General features: G+C 39.4%; 2 protein-coding genes across 2 annotated transcripts in view; one reads left to right on the top strand and one right to left on the bottom strand.

Annotated features, from left to right (window-relative positions):
• Positions 1–15,635, top strand: part of LOC117932089 — a 78,869-nt gene that overhangs the window by 27,047 nt on the left and 36,187 nt on the right. The window lies entirely within an intron of this gene.
• Positions 80–917, bottom strand: LOC117932090. Its single transcript, XM_034853128.1, has 2 exons — positions 551–917; positions 80–221 (listed from the first exon to the last, which is right to left on the bottom strand). Exons 1-2 carry the CDS (start codon positions 882–884, stop codon positions 187–189), a joined length of 369 nt encoding a protein of 122 aa, XP_034709019.1. The 5' UTR covers positions 885–917; the 3' UTR covers positions 80–186.

Genomic DNA, 15,635 nt, shown 5'->3' with positions numbered 1-15,635 from the left:
CCTTTAAATAAAGAAGGAAACATAATTTTAATAACCCTAAATGATGGATGTCCAAGTCGGCGATGATGAAGCCAAACTTTTTCTTTATTGAATGAAAAAACTTCTGAGACAAAAGAAAAAGATGATTTGCCTTTGGTAATGTTTGATTGACTTGGTGCTTTGAGATAGTAGAGTCCATCCCGTTCTCTAGCATGTCCAATCATCCTCCCCGAATCCTCGTCCTGAAATACACAATGACTATGATAAAAAACCACATTGCAATGTAAATCTTGAGTGAGTTTTTGGATAGAAATGAGGTTCGTGGTTAACCTAGGGACATGAAGAACATTTTTTAACATCAGTGATGGGCTTATTTTGACATCTCCTATACCTGCTACAGTGGTCAAGGAGCCATCGGCTATGGCTATTTTTCTACTGCTTGAACATGGGAAATATGTGGAAAAAATGTTTGGTGAATGAGTCATATGGTCGGTAGCACCTGAGTCAATGACCCAGGAGTTGGCAAAGGTTATATCCGAGACATTTAATCCAATAGAGAATGGAAACTTACCTGAATACGCCAATGAACCAGTACCTGCTGGTTTGTCAAGGTTGCAAATAAGAGACCTCACCCTCTCAACTTCTTCTTGATTAAGACTGCCTATCTCTTGCAGTGTTGCTCCATTTTGTTGTACTGTTGTAACATGGGCCTGACCATTATTACTTGGTTGTTCTCCCTTCTGTCCCCACTCTCGACTTGGTGGTTTTCCATGTAGTTTCCAGCACCGCTCACGCGTATGGCGTGCCTTCTTACAATAAGTGCACCATAAGTTGTCCTTGTAGTCACGATTTTGAGTCTTTGGTTGACTAGATCTTCCATTGCCAGAAACTAGTACTCTTTCCATATTTGTGGCTGAATTGTTACCACTGCCAGCCACCATAGCCAAATTGTCCGTGTTCTGTGGATTAAGCATCAAGCATCTTCTGCTTTCCTCTCCTCGAATTAATGCCACCACCTCATTAAAGCACGAAACTTCTTGCTTGCCAAGAATCTGGATTCGCACTTGGTCAAATTCTGGATTGAGTCCAACAAGAAAATCATAGACTCAATCTTGTTCTATTAAATCCTTGAGAATAGTAGCATCTTCGGGACACTTGGTCTTTATCACCCTGTAATGATCAAGTTCTTGCCATAAAGATTTCAATTGATTAGCATATTCAGTAACAGTTTTATCTCCCTGTTTAGCAGCAACAGTTTTCACCTTGACCTCGTATACTTGGGCCGCATCTCTCGCCTTAGAGTACGTCTGTTGGATTGCATCCCAAATGTCCTTGGCAGTAGCTAGGAACATGCATGTGTCATTGATTTCAGGAATCATAGAATTCCACAACCATGCCATAATCATGGAGTCTTCTTCATCCCATGCTTCAAAATGAGGATCTCCTAGTTTCGGCCCTGTACCCATGAGATGGCTGATCTTCCCTTTCCCTTTCAACACGGTGCAAACAAGTTGGGACCATTTCAGATAATTTTTTCCATCCAGCCTATATGCAGCCTGGATATTCTGCAATTCTCCAGAATGTTGGGGTCGAATAATCTCCTCTGATTGGACTGTAGTGGTTGTTTCTGCAATCTCTGACATTTTTTACGAAAAAAAAACGGCAATTTCTAGGTGATTTAGGCAAAGCACGTGGGTCAACAATAGACAACGTTGAAGGCCAAGAGATCAGATTGACAATGAAAGCAAAAAAAAAGGCAAATGAATGGCAATGAAGGCCAAGAAGAAAATGAAAATTCTAGGAGAGGAAACAAATGCTCGGTTTTGAGTTTCAAAAACAGAAGAAAAATTGGGCACTATATTTAGCAATGAAGGCTAAAACAAAATAAATTCCAAGGATCTTAATTTAGCTCTGATACCATGACGTAAATTGAGAGAGCAGAATTGTGAAATAATTTTATTCTCTTTCCTTCTCAGAAAACTACATTAGCTTTATACAGAAAAATCTTAGCTATAGAAAAGGAAACTAACTAAATTAACCTAATTCTAGGAATTCTAGCTATTACAAACAAACTCTCCTAAACTAGCATAATTACTATACACAGCAAAATACAAGCCATTAATTTACAACCATAATTCACGTTTTCCCATAGGAGGCTATGTGGAAAAAGGTCTTAACCTTGGATCGTATTTAGAGAGGGTTCTCTTTGGCTAATAGATGTTATTTGTGCCTGTCAGAGGAAGAGTCTATCGATCACATCCTCTTGCATTGTGTGTTGGCAAGAACTTTATGGAACTTACTTTTTTCCCTTTTTGGGGTTTCATGGGTGCTCCCCTATTCGGTTAGAGAGACATTATTGGGGTGGCTTGGGCCTTGTGTGGGAAAGGAGAGGAAGAGAGTGGTTTTCAGTTCCCTTGTGTCTTTTTTGGATTGTTTGGAAGGAAAGAAACAATAGGGCTTTTGAAAATGAGGGGCATTCGGTTCAAGAGTGTAAATCATTTTTCCTTTGTAATCTTTGGGTGTGGACTAAGGGGTTTTTTGACTCTGACCCCCCTTCCTTTGTAGATTTTGTAGATTGGTTAGGCCCTGGTTAAGAGGTTCTTTTTTCTCTCTCTTGTATACTACCTGTATACTTTGGGGTGCGTCCTTGATGTGCCTTTTTTCTTTTAATATATTGTTTTTTATTCATCAAAAAAATTAAGTCGGCCATGTTTTCACTCTTGAAGCTATTTCTTCTGATTTCTGGTAAAGGAGCTAAATCATAAAGATATTGGCTGCTTCCTGTAAACAACTTCAAAAGGACTTTTGCCTGTAGTTTGATTCTTGGAATGGTTATATGCAAATTTTGCTTGCACAACCATAGCTTCCCATTGCTTAGGATTTTCTCCAACCAGGCACCTCAATAAACCACCCAAACTTCTATTGACAACTTCAATTTGTCCATCCGTTTGAGGATGGTAGGAAGTAGTATATTGCAGCCTACTTCCAAACTTCTTTCTATTGACAACCTCAATTTGTCCATTCGTTTGAGGATGATAGGAAGTACTATATTGCAGCCTAGTTCCAAACTTCTTCCATAAAGTTCTCCAAAAATGAGAGAGAAACTTGGAGTCTCAATCTGAGGTGATTGATTTTGGAACTCCATGTAATGGCACAACTTCTCTAAAGTAAAGATTTGTTATATTTGATGCATCCACGGTCTTCTTGCTACAACTGAAATGAGCCATTTTTGAAAATCTGTCAACAACCACAAAGATGGAATCCATTCGCCATTTACTTCTAGGCAATCCCACTACAAAAGTCCATACTTAAATCTTCCGAAGGAGCTGCAAGAACTGGTAGTGGAGTGTACAAACTTGTATTTTGAACTTTTCCTTTCGATTCTTGGCATATTTGACACCGTTTAACAAATTTGTAGACATCCCTCATTTTTGGCCAAAAGAATTTCTGTTCAATCATAGCATATGTTTTTTCTTGCCCAAAATGTCCTCCTAAGCCTCCACCATGCATGTCTTGAATGATCTTTTCCTTTAAAGAGCAATTTGGAACACAAAGTTGAATCCCTTTGAATACGAAGCCATCATGCAGCAAATACTTTCCTGGCTGCCCATTAGTACAATCTTTCCAAATTGAACCAAAGAAAGGGTCACCAGGATAAAGATCCTTAAAAGGAATCAAAACCCTTAATAGTAGCAGTCCCACTAGGCAACAACAAACTTCTTCGACTAAGTGCATCCGCCACTTTATTACTTGCTTCAAACTTATGCTTTATCACAAATGTGAATCACTGCAAGTAAGAAACCCAATGGGCATGCCTCTTGTTTAACTTTTGCTAGCTGTTAAGATGCTTCAAAGCTTCATGATCTGTATGCAAAATAAATTCTTGATGTATCAAGTAATGCTCCCAATGCTTAAGTGCCTGAATGATAGCATAAAATTCTTTATCAGAAGTGTTGTATCTCCTTCTTATGTCATTCAAATTTTCACTATAAAATGACACAGGCCTGCCTTCTTGACTTAGAACAGCTCCTATCCTAATTCTGGAAGCATCACACTTTACTTGATAGACCCTTTTAAAATCTGGCAGCACTGGTACTGAGGCTGAGCTAAGCATCTCTTTAATCCTTTGAAAACTTTCTTCAGCTTGTTCTGATCATTGAAACCTCCCTTTCTTCATGCAATCAGTTATAGGAGCAATTATAGTGCTGAAATTCTTGATGAAATGTCTATAAAATGAGGCTAGACCATGAAAACTGCACACTTCTCCCATTGGTCTTGGTATTGGCCAAGTTCTAATTGCTTCAACCTTATTGTCATCAACTTTTATCCCTTCAGTGCTAACTATATATCCCAGAAACAACAAAGATTTAGTGAAAAATCTGTACTTCATATTGGCATGAAACTTCTCTCTTTTGAGAACTTCTAATACTGTCTTCAGGCATTGCAAATGAGACTCTTTGGATGGGCTATAAACAAGTATATCATCAAAATACACCACCACAAACTTTCCAATGAATGGCTTCAGAATTTGATCTATCAAACGCATAAATGTGGTAGGTGCATTTGACAAATCAAAAGGCATTACAGTCCATTCATAAAGCCCATGTTTAGTTTTGAAGGCTGTTTTCCACTCATCACCTTCCCGAATCCTAATTTGTTGATAACCCCTTTTAAGATCAATTTTAGAAAATACCTTTGCTCCATGCAATATATCCAACATATCATCAAGTCTTGGGATCGGGTTTCGATACTTTATCGTTATTCGATTTATTGCCTGACTATTGATGCACATTCTTTAGGTACCATCTTTCTTTGGAGTTAATAGTGCTGGAGCTGCACACAGACTCATTGATCCCCTTATGTATCCCTTTTGCAACAACTCTTCCACTTGTCTTTGAAGTTCTTCATGTTCTTTTGGAGGCATTCTATAATGTGGTAGTTTTGGTCGGCTGGCTCCTGGTACTAGATCAATATGGTGCTGGATGCTTGTTTCTAGAGGCAATCCATTTAGTAGCTCTATAGCAAAATTTTCCAACAATGCCTTTGCTTCATTAGAAACATCTTGCTGGTCTTCTAAGACTTCTTTTGCCAACAACAAAAAGGCAAATTCCATTAGCTTCAAACTCATTTAAAAAGCATGGGACAGTCACACAAGATTGTTCTTGTTTGACCTTAGACTTAAACAAATTCTTCTTCTTTCATTGGGGCAAGTACCACCTTAAGCCCATTTTTGTAGAAAGCATAAACATTCTTCTCTCCATGGTGAACAGTTTTATATTCAAATTGCCATGGCCTTCCGAGTGACAAATGGCAGGCTTCCATTTCCACCACATCACATAGAAACTTATTTGAATAGTTTTTCCCAATTGAGAAGGGAACAAGACACCGCTGCACTACTTCTACTTCACTTCCTTTCTTGAACCAAGCAATTTGATATGGCTTTGGGTGTGGTAGCACTTCCAAGTTGAGCTTCATCACTATTTCTATAGAAACAAGATTCTCACAACCCTGCCCGCCCCTCCCCCCCCAACCCTCCATCAATAATAACATTGCAAAGCCTCCCATGTGAAGAACATCTAGTTTAAAAAATATTGTTTCTCCACCAATCACTTTTTGATGCTTTTAAAGTTAACATGGAATGTCTTACCACTAAATTTGGAAGATCATGGTCTTCATATGTGACTTCATCTTCTGTGAATTCCAACAGCCCTCCACCGCCTTGAGATTCCATCTCTACCTCCTCATTATCATTATTCTCCTCTTCTTCATTAAGCAGTAAATTGCTGGCTTGTTTTTGGCAATCAGAAGATTTGTGCCCCTCTTTTCGACATTTATAACATTATTCTATGTCCTGCAGGCTGAAATAAGTTGCTACTATTTTCGAGAACATGATTTCTCATTGTTGCATGCCCTTGGCCTTGGTTGCGAGCTTGAAAGTGAGTGTTTGATCTAGAATTCTGCAAATCATCAGTTGCTGCCACTGATTTTTGCTTGACATCTCCCTGCCTCCTGCTATCCTCCAATTGATTAGGCCCCCTTGCACTTTTAATCGGGTGGTTGTTGGACCATCTTTATTGACTTTCAACCTTCATTGCCAACTGAACAACACCAAATAACGTCCAACAAGGTTGTAGCTCCACCAAATTTCTAACATTTGGCCTCAATCCCATCAAATAACGATGAATGACCTGCACTTCCGTTTCAGTTAGTTGCATTCTAGTTCGCATTCTGTAAAACTCATTAGTGTACTCTCGCACAGAACGTTGGCCTTACTGAAGTGCTTAGTATTGCTGAAAAAGAATTCCTTCATAGTTCAATGGAAGGAATAGACTTTGGATTTGCTGCTGCATTTTAGTCCAGCTCTGGATTTTCTCCTTTCCAGATTGGATTCTTGTTATCTGCACTTGTTTCCACCAAGAGGAAGCATATCCCTTCAATTTTATAGCCATCAACTTCACCTTTTTATTTTTTGGAAGATTTAGAAACTCAAAAACCCTTTCAACTTCATTCAACCAATCTAAGACCTCCTTCAGTTGCTCCTCTCCAGTAAAGTGTGGAATGTCTACCTTAATGTTTAGATTTTGATCATGATTTGTAGAATGATGAAACTTCGGTTGCCTCTCCAAAGGTAAAACTCCACTTTCTTTATCTGAAAAGTCCCCTACAATTTGTTGGAACTCCTCCATAGGAGGTTGATTTCTCACATTCCTCTGCAGGTAAGTTCGAAAATTCTGCCTCGTTTGACCTCCAATGGTGGAATTTGGAGCACCAAAAATACCAGCTCGCTCCAATTTGGCACAATTGATTAAACTGTTGCAAGTTTTCTCTAGTTGGGCTGCTTCCTTCTGGTTGTGATGCTACAGCATTCAAATGATCCCCAGACCCAGCCATTGATTCAAACAATGATAAATCTGGAACAAAGGCTCAAGTACCAATTGATGAAAACTGAAAAGCTATTATAGCTTCTATCCAAGTAAACTACAACCAAGTTACTCCAAACACCGTTAGAGCCAAGAATTCTCAAGGAAAAATTTAGGAGAAACCCTTTGCAAAAAGCTGAAACCAGGAACTTCTGGTTAATCACTTATATTTTTTTTAGATAATTATCAAAAGTCCTTACAATAAGCAAGTTCTTCTTTTTATAATGATAACCCTCAACTACTTTCTGAAGGTTTCCAAGACACAATTAATAGTCTTTAATAACAAAAAATATACCTTTTGACTTCTAATTTGATACCTTAATTTAGTCAAGTCTGTCACATCCTTAGCTATTTCCTCTATCTTTTTCAAGATCCCAATATCAATAGCTTCAAAGATTGAGAAATTGCAAAGGGATTTCCTTTGGTTAGGGGTTAGGGAGGGAAAGAAAGATCATCTTATCAGTTGGGATGTTGTTTGTAGGTAAAAAGAGTTAGGAGGTCGGGGTTGAAAAGACTTCTTTGAGAAATCGTGCTCTTTTAGGGAAGTGACTTTGGAGGTTCCTTAAGAAAAGGTGTGGTCTTTGGCATCAGGTTATTGCGAGCATTTATGGGACATATCCTAATGTATGGGATGCTAACATGGTGATTAGATGGTCATACAAATATCCTTGGAAGGCCATTGCAAAAGTTTTTTAGGACTTCGCACCATATATCTGTCTTGTGGTGGGAAACGGGTAGAGAATCCGATTTTGGGAAGATCTAAGGTGGGGTGACCAACCATTGTGCTCACAATTCCTAGGTCTTTATAGAGTTATCTTAGTGAAAGACCTCACTGTCTCAGTTGTCCTTGGTAATTCCTATCCTCTATTTTGGAATTTTAACTTTCATCGTGATCTTCATGATATGGAAATTGAACTTCTTGAGAGACTCATGTCTTCCCTTAGTTTACTGCATTTGTCTCCTATTGTAGATTCAAAAATTTGGTCTTTATCCTCCTCAGGCTTATTTATAGTAAAATTTTTTTTCTTAGCCTTGTCTAATTTTTCAAAACCTATTTTGTTCCTTTCGGCCAAGTTTCTATGGAAATCAAAAGCCCCTTCAAAGGTTAAGGCCTTTGCTTGGTTGGTAGCACATAGGAAGGTAAACACCAATAACATGCTACAATTGAGAAGACCTTACAAATCCCTTAATTCTCATTCATATGATTAACTTCTTACAATAGAGAAATATATATATAAGGCTAGGTTGAACTAACTACCATATATGTGACCTATATTAAGAAAGGAAAGAAAGATTGTACACTATAAATACATTATATTCAACATTTCCCCTTAAGCTGGAGCATATATGTCATATGCACCAAGCTTGTTACAAATGTATTTAATCCTAGGACCTCTGAGAGATTTAGTGAAGATGTTTGCTAGTTGATCATTTGAATTAACAAAACTTGTAGCAACACACCCTGATGCGATCTTCTTTCTAATGAAGTGACAGTCAACTTCAATATGTTTGGTCCTTTCATGAAAGACTAGATTGGATGCAATATGTAATGCGGCCTGATTGTCATAGACTAGCTTTATCTGTTCATCTTTTCCAAATCTCAATTCCTGAAGGAGTTGCCTCAACCATATGAGTTCACATGTTGCCAAAGCCATAGCTCGATACTCAGCTTCAACGCTTGATTTGGCCACTACATCTTGTTTCTTACTCTTCCAGGATATTAAGTTACCTTCAATAAAAACACAATACCCTGAGGTGGAACGCCTATCTGAGGGTGAACCAACCCAGTCTGCATCTATGTAACCAACAATTTGGGTATGACCCTTGTCTTCATACAATATACCTTGGCTTGGTGTTCCTTTAATATATAGAAGAATGCGGATCACAACATCCCAATGGTTGTCACATGGTGACTGTAGAAATTGACTAACCACACTCACAAGAAAAGAGATGTCTGGCTGAGTGAGGTAGTTCAATTTGCCTACAAGTCGTCGATATCTCCCAAGATCTCTTAGAGGCTCCCCCTGTCTTGGTACAAGTTTGACATTTGGATCCATAGGAGTGTCAACAGGTTTACATTCTAACATACCTGTTTCTTCCAAGATGTCTAAGGCATGCTTCCTTTGTGACATAACCACACCTGAACTGGATTGAGCTATTTCAAGTCCCAGAAAGTACTTGAGTTTGCCCAAGTCTTTGGATTGAAAGTGGTTGAAAAAGTGTTGCTTTAGTCTTTGGATACCCTCCTGATCACTGCCTGTAATGACAATGTCATCCACATAAACTACCAAATAGATGCACTGGCTCGAAGAGTTATGATGATAGAAAACTGAATGATCTGCTTCACTCCAAAGCATTCCAAACTTTTGAACAACTGAACTAAAACGCCCAAACCATGCCCGAGGAGACTGTTTCAAGCCATATAGAGAGCGGCGTAACTTACACACTAAACCAGACTCCCCCTGAGCAACAAAACCAGGTGGTTGCTCCATATACACTTCCTCGAGAAGTTCACCATGAAGGAAAGCATTCTTAATATCCAACTAATAAAGAGGCCAATGACACATAGCTGCCATGGAGAGAAATAAGCGAACAGAAGCAATCTTGGCAACAGGAGAGAAGGTGTCACCATACTCACAACCATAAATCTGAGTATAACCTTTAGCAACCAAGCGGGCCTTAAGGCGATCAACCTGACCATCAGGACCAACTTTAACAGTGTAGACCCAACGACATCCAACTGTAGATTTACCAGGAGGTAAAGAAACAAGATCCCATGTGCCATTGGAGTGCAGAACAGCCATTTCATCAACCATTGCCTGTCGCCACCCAGGATGAGAAAGTGCCGCACTAGTGCTCTTAGGAAGAGAAACAGAGGATAAAGTAGAGACAAAGGTAGAATATAATGAAGATAATCGATGGTGGCTCAAAAAATTATAAATAGGATGAGGATTACAAGTAGATCGATTACCTTTCCGAAGAGCAATAGGCAAATGGTCAGTAGATGACAGGGCCAGGGTAGGAGAAATAGGTGGGACAGGAGGTGAGTCATCAGGTACCTTAGCTGAAGAGAGAAGAGGAGCAACAACATGATGTCGACGATGATAAACTTGAAGAGGACGAGACAGTGCATCTGAAGGGGGGGGATATATAGGGAAGTGGCAATACTTCAGAAATGGGAAGAGATTCAGAGGATGAGAAGAATGGAGAGTCCTCAAAGAAGGTGACATCAACGGAAAGAAAATAACGATGAGTGTCAGGGGAATAACAACGATAACCCTTCTGAAGTCGAGAGTATCCCAAGAAGATGCATTTCGTAGCCTTGGCGGAGAGCTTGTCCTGTCCAGGTGTGAGAGTATGAACAAAACAAGTACAACCAAAGACACGAAGAGAAAGGAAATAAAGAGGTTGGGTAGGAAAAAGGAGGGAATGAGGGATTTGATCATGTAATATAGATGAGGGCATAAGATGTACTTGGTTATTTTTAATGAAAAATCGAGCTGAGTTATTCTCTATTTTCCATAAATTTTATGCTGAAATCCAAACACAATTCAATGTTTCTTTTCGAGTGTTACGTAGTGACAATGAAAGTGACAAAATATTGAAATCCTAAAGTAGACGCGGTCCGACACGGACCCCAAACATCAGTGTGAACAAGTTCAAAAGGAGACTTTGCCCGATTATTCAAACGCTTTGGAAACGAGACACGAGTATGTTTCCCAAGCTGACACGACTCACACGCAAGCGACGACAAAGTGGTAAAACGAAGGACCATCTTCTGGAACTTGGAGAGACTAGGATGACCCAGATGACTGTGAATGAGAAGAAGAACATCGGTGGAAATGCAAGCTGCAGAAGATGAAGGTGATGTGAGGTGATAGAGGCCTTGAGACTCATGCCGTATGCCAATCGTCTTCCCCGTACTCCAGTCCTGCAAGATCACAGATTTATCAAAAAAAGTGATAGAACAGTTAAGAGTGCGAGTTATTTTGCTGATGGAAATAAGATTAAAAGGACACTCAGGGGCATAAAGGACAGAATGGAGAGGTAGGGAAGGGAGAGGATGAGCCAAACCAATACCTTTAGCCATAGTTTGGGAACCATTAGCTAAAGTAACAGTAGGTAAGGTAGAGGTAGTAGTAATAGAAGAGAAAAGGTGTTTATTACCAGAGATATGATTAGATGCTCCAGAATCTAGAATCCACAGGCCAAGAGAAGGAGACTGAGTAAAGCAGACAGAGACATTACCGGTCTGGGCAACAAAAGCAACAGAAGCTGATGTGGCTGCTTGATATTGGAGATAGGCATCATAATCATTACCAGTAAGGGTGATACTCTGAGATGTGGAGCTCGCAGTGGAGTCAGGTCGAGATAGTAGAGGATCAGATGATTGAGCAATGCGGGTAGTGCGAGGAGGCCGTCCATGTAACTGATAGCAACGATCTCGAGTGTGACCAAGCTTATTACAATAGGTGCACTGAGGACGTTGTCCTCGACCCCGATTGCCACTACGTCCTCCTCGAGATGAGAGGCTAACACAGATGAATCTGAAGGACCATTAGTCGACAAGGTCTGAGTAGAGGAGAGGCGTAAGAGACGAGCGAACACATCATCCAATGATGGTATTGATGGACTAGCAAGAATTTGATCTCGGACAGACTCAAGATCTGGACGGAGGCCAATGAGGGTTAACACCATAAATAACTTGTTAGTCTGTATTTGTTGAGCTTCAGCACCATTAGTGAAGAGCATCAAAGTTAATATCATTCGTGTATAATCTTTTAGCCTGAGTCCAAAATTTAAAGCAGGTTTTGTAGGCATGAAGATGATGTAAAATTTTGGGATCAACAGATTGCCATAATACGTTGCATAATTGTGTATCGATTTTCTTCCATTGCACTTTGTCAATATCAGGTATAACATCCTCAAGTGTAACAAGATGATTCTCATAACCTTGTCCCATAAACCAGAGTTCCACGGACGGTGACCAGGAGAGATAATTCTCACTACCAATCAATTTTTCTGATGTGATAATAGGAGATCCAGAGATGACGGATGTAAAAATAGGATTTTTAGTAGCCATATCCACTTCACCTGAGATTGAATCACGTTTGGATCGAAGAGAGCCCTAAAGAGAGGTCGGATCACAGCTGTGGAAGAAGAACCTGGTATGTCGGGACCCAAACAAAGGAGAAAAGTGACTGGAGATGAAGAAGAGGCTTTCCCAAGGCACACACAGGTCTCGGCCAAGGAAGGGAGCTGCTGTCGGAGGCTAAAAGAAGACCCGCGGAGGCTGAAATGCCAAAAAAAAATGGAGAAGCAGGGTTCGGAGAGGACTGACAAAGGCTTAGAAGTGCAAGACGGCGCCGGACGAGCCTGCTGGTAGAAGCTCAACACCAGAAAGTGGCCCACGCGCCCTCACGCGTCGGCGCGTGGGATTCAAGCCGCCGGAGAAAAAATGGCGTGTGGATCGGTTTTTGGCTCCAGTGCTTTGAGAAAAGTTGCAGATCTCCTCTTTGTGCTCCTGATGACGTGGTCGGTGTCAGAAAATATTGTCGGAAAAAAAAAGTCGCTGGAAAAGTCTCCAGAAAATATCGCTGGAAAAATATTGACGGTGATGAGGGTTTTCTGACCACGATATGACTGATCGGAAAGTTGTGGGAGATGGAAAAGGTGACCGGAATGAAACACGGTCATTGGACGGATTCCCGGAATTAATTACACGGGTAAACCAGAAAGAATAAAGTTTTCTCCCTTGGCTCTGATACCATGTTGAAAGAGAGAGAGAGAAAACCTTAATTCTCATTCATATGATTAACTTCTTACAATAGAAAAATAATATACAAGGCTAGGTTGAACTAACTACCATATATGTGACCTGTATTAAGAAAGGAAAGAAAGATTGTACACTATAAATACATTATATTCAACAGTGCATTTTTTGTGAAGGAAATGGAGAATCGATCAATTACCTTTCTCTACATTGCCCTTTAACTCTAGGGCTATGGCACAAGCTCTTCAATCTAGCAAGGATGGATTGGGTTCCACCAAGGAGTATTGGAGACATGATGATTACTTTTTTTAGAGGTTTGGGGAATTTCATAAGAGGCAAGATTCTGTGGCAAATTGCTTGCCTCACTTTCTTGTGGATTGTGTGACAAGAGAGAAACACTAGGATTTTTTAGGATAACGGGAGATCGGAAGGGATGTTATGGGATTTGCTTCACTTCTATTCCTCTCTTTGGGCATTTTGTATTGTTGCTTTTAGGGGAGTTCCACTTAGTGTTGTTCAACTCAACTAGCTTTCGGTTTGTGACTCAAAAGTTTGAGATAGTTGGGGGTTGCCTTGTATATAGTTTTTGTATAATGGGGCGTATGGTCTTACTTTGATCAGAATTTGTATTTTGAGGGAAGGACCCCTCATCCTTCTCTTGTACCTTTATTATTTATTAATATAATACATATTTTGTTTTTGATAAGAAAAAAAAGAAGAAATTCACCTATTGATCAGAGAGGATTTTAATCGAAGGACACTTTCAATCTGATCACAAAATAGGATGTCTCCTAATTTGACTTAAACTCTTATCTGTTATAGTTCTAGCCTTCTTCTAGTTCTTTTCTCTATTAATTAAGAAAAGAAAAAACATGCAATTTGTTTTTGACATGTAAGCTCTTGCATTAATATTTGGAGATTTCTTGTTTTCAAAATCATACTTTCATGGGCTAGATTTGCCATTGAGTTTGAAAACCTCAAAAAGTTCCTCTTATGTTTCCTTGTTTCTTTTCTTTCTTTAGTTATTGACTTGTGATGAGTCATTGAATTTAGTGGAGTTCCTGATTTCTGTTAGATCTGCTTGAAGGTGAATTATGAGAGTGAGTTCATGGAGCACTGTGAGGTCTTGAAGACTGGAATTCGTGAAAAATTGTTTCTTGGACTTGGGTGCATAGGTTAACCCTTCAATTTAAAAGCTCATATATTCTTTGATTTAATCTGGATATTATTGATAATAAGAACAAAACATTAATTCTTTCACATTACTCTATACACATTCTTAACGGATTCCCTCATCTAAAAGCCACTTGTGAGTCCTTGATCTTTAGCCCTATAAAGCATCCTACTGAAGACATCCATCACCATCATTAATAGTAAAGGAGTCAGAGTTTTCCCTTTGTAAGCCTCTAAAAGCCCGTCTGACAAAACAAAGCCTTAACCCAATCCCTTGTTATCCTTTTAATAATAATGGATGCAAATGCAAAATCATATGTTGGCAATTTCATGATGACAACATTCATTTTCAGTTTAAGTTGAACAATAGAATTTTACCACTACGAGTCCTCAAGATCAACCATGGTCATATCATCACATGTAGACCAAACTTGGTCAAGATTGGTTGAAGTCAACCTCATTGCATTGATGCTGAAGGTAAATGGGAGAAAATTTTGGCAAAGGATTACACAATATTGGGTTGCTTTAGAGTGACTTGTTGAGACCTTAGAGAGTGTGTTGATAGCGTCCTGAGGTAGTCTAAATCCATTTGATTAGTTTTGGGTTGAAATCTATTGTCCAAGTGTTGAAGAAACACTTAATTGTTAAGCTCTGGGTCTAGCCATGTTATGGTGCACTACCAGCACAGTGGAGAAAAGAGGAGTGAACCTCCAATGTCAACTTCACTTCTAGTGAACTTGCTGGTTTGCTACAAGTACAATGTTAGGTAGGGTGGTCTTCTGGAGAGATGCTTGCTACCAAAGAACGGTCTTCGTGCTACCAGTATAAGGCCATGGAGATGTTTTTATCATTGTACTCTGCTGCTATGCAGTATATATTGCTAACAGTGCAGCCTTAGGCATAATGAATATGTATTGAAGTTCATCTGGTTTTACCAGTGTGTGTGGGTGTGCCACTAACCGAATCGAGACCCAGTAAAGTTATGTTTCTGGTTTAAGTTGCGGTGCTAGTGCGGCTGCAATGGGGTGTTTTTAAGGTATATTTCTGGTGCTTTCTGTGCTACCAGTGCAATAGAGGTGGTGCTACTAGCGCAACTATGGGCAGAGGTGTGGTTTAAACCAGCTTTGTGTTCTGTTTTGAATGGTTGGTGGTGTTTTCATATTTCTTGCTTATTTGAGTGAGGGCCAACTTCATTCACCTATAAATAGGTGACAATCTCATTTGTGATAATTGGAGGAGAGAACCAGTTTAGTGAGAGATTGCTTTTAGAGAGATTCAGATTTTCCACCTCTGTTTTGAGGGTTTTCAATTCCAGATCTTGTGGATTTGTGAGTGTTCAATCTGAAAGTTTTCCCAAGATTTTTAAAGAATCAATCCATGATTATTGTGTTTAATTGAGTGGACTTCTCTGAAGATTGAATTGCAAGAGGATTGTGATCTTTGATCTGAGTTCTTCCTATTGTGGTGAATTCTGGAGGGAGTTTGCAATTGATATCCGAAAAGAGTTCAGTGAAGCTGTTGATGCAAAATCAACATTGAGGTGAGAGGTTTCAGATTTAGTGCGACTCTGGATCAGTTTGATGAGACATCGAATATCCATGGGTCATGATCAATCACATTGAGTAGATTGCACAAAGAGTAATTATCAGTAATTCGTCTTCAAACTCAGATTCAGTAAGTCAACTAGTGTAATTTGATCATTGATTGTTGTGGATTTTCCTTGCTGTGATAGCTGCCTGGCTTTTTTAATCTTAATTTGAGGTTTCCTATGCAAATTGCCATAGTCATAT

This window comes from Vitis riparia, chromosome 15 (assembly GCF_004353265.1).
Source record: "Vitis riparia cultivar Riparia Gloire de Montpellier isolate 1030 chromosome 15, EGFV_Vit.rip_1.0, whole genome shotgun sequence".
NCBI classification, from domain to species: domain Eukaryota; kingdom Viridiplantae; phylum Streptophyta; class Magnoliopsida; order Vitales; family Vitaceae; genus Vitis; species Vitis riparia.
This window is presented reverse-complemented; position numbering and strand designations above follow the sequence as displayed.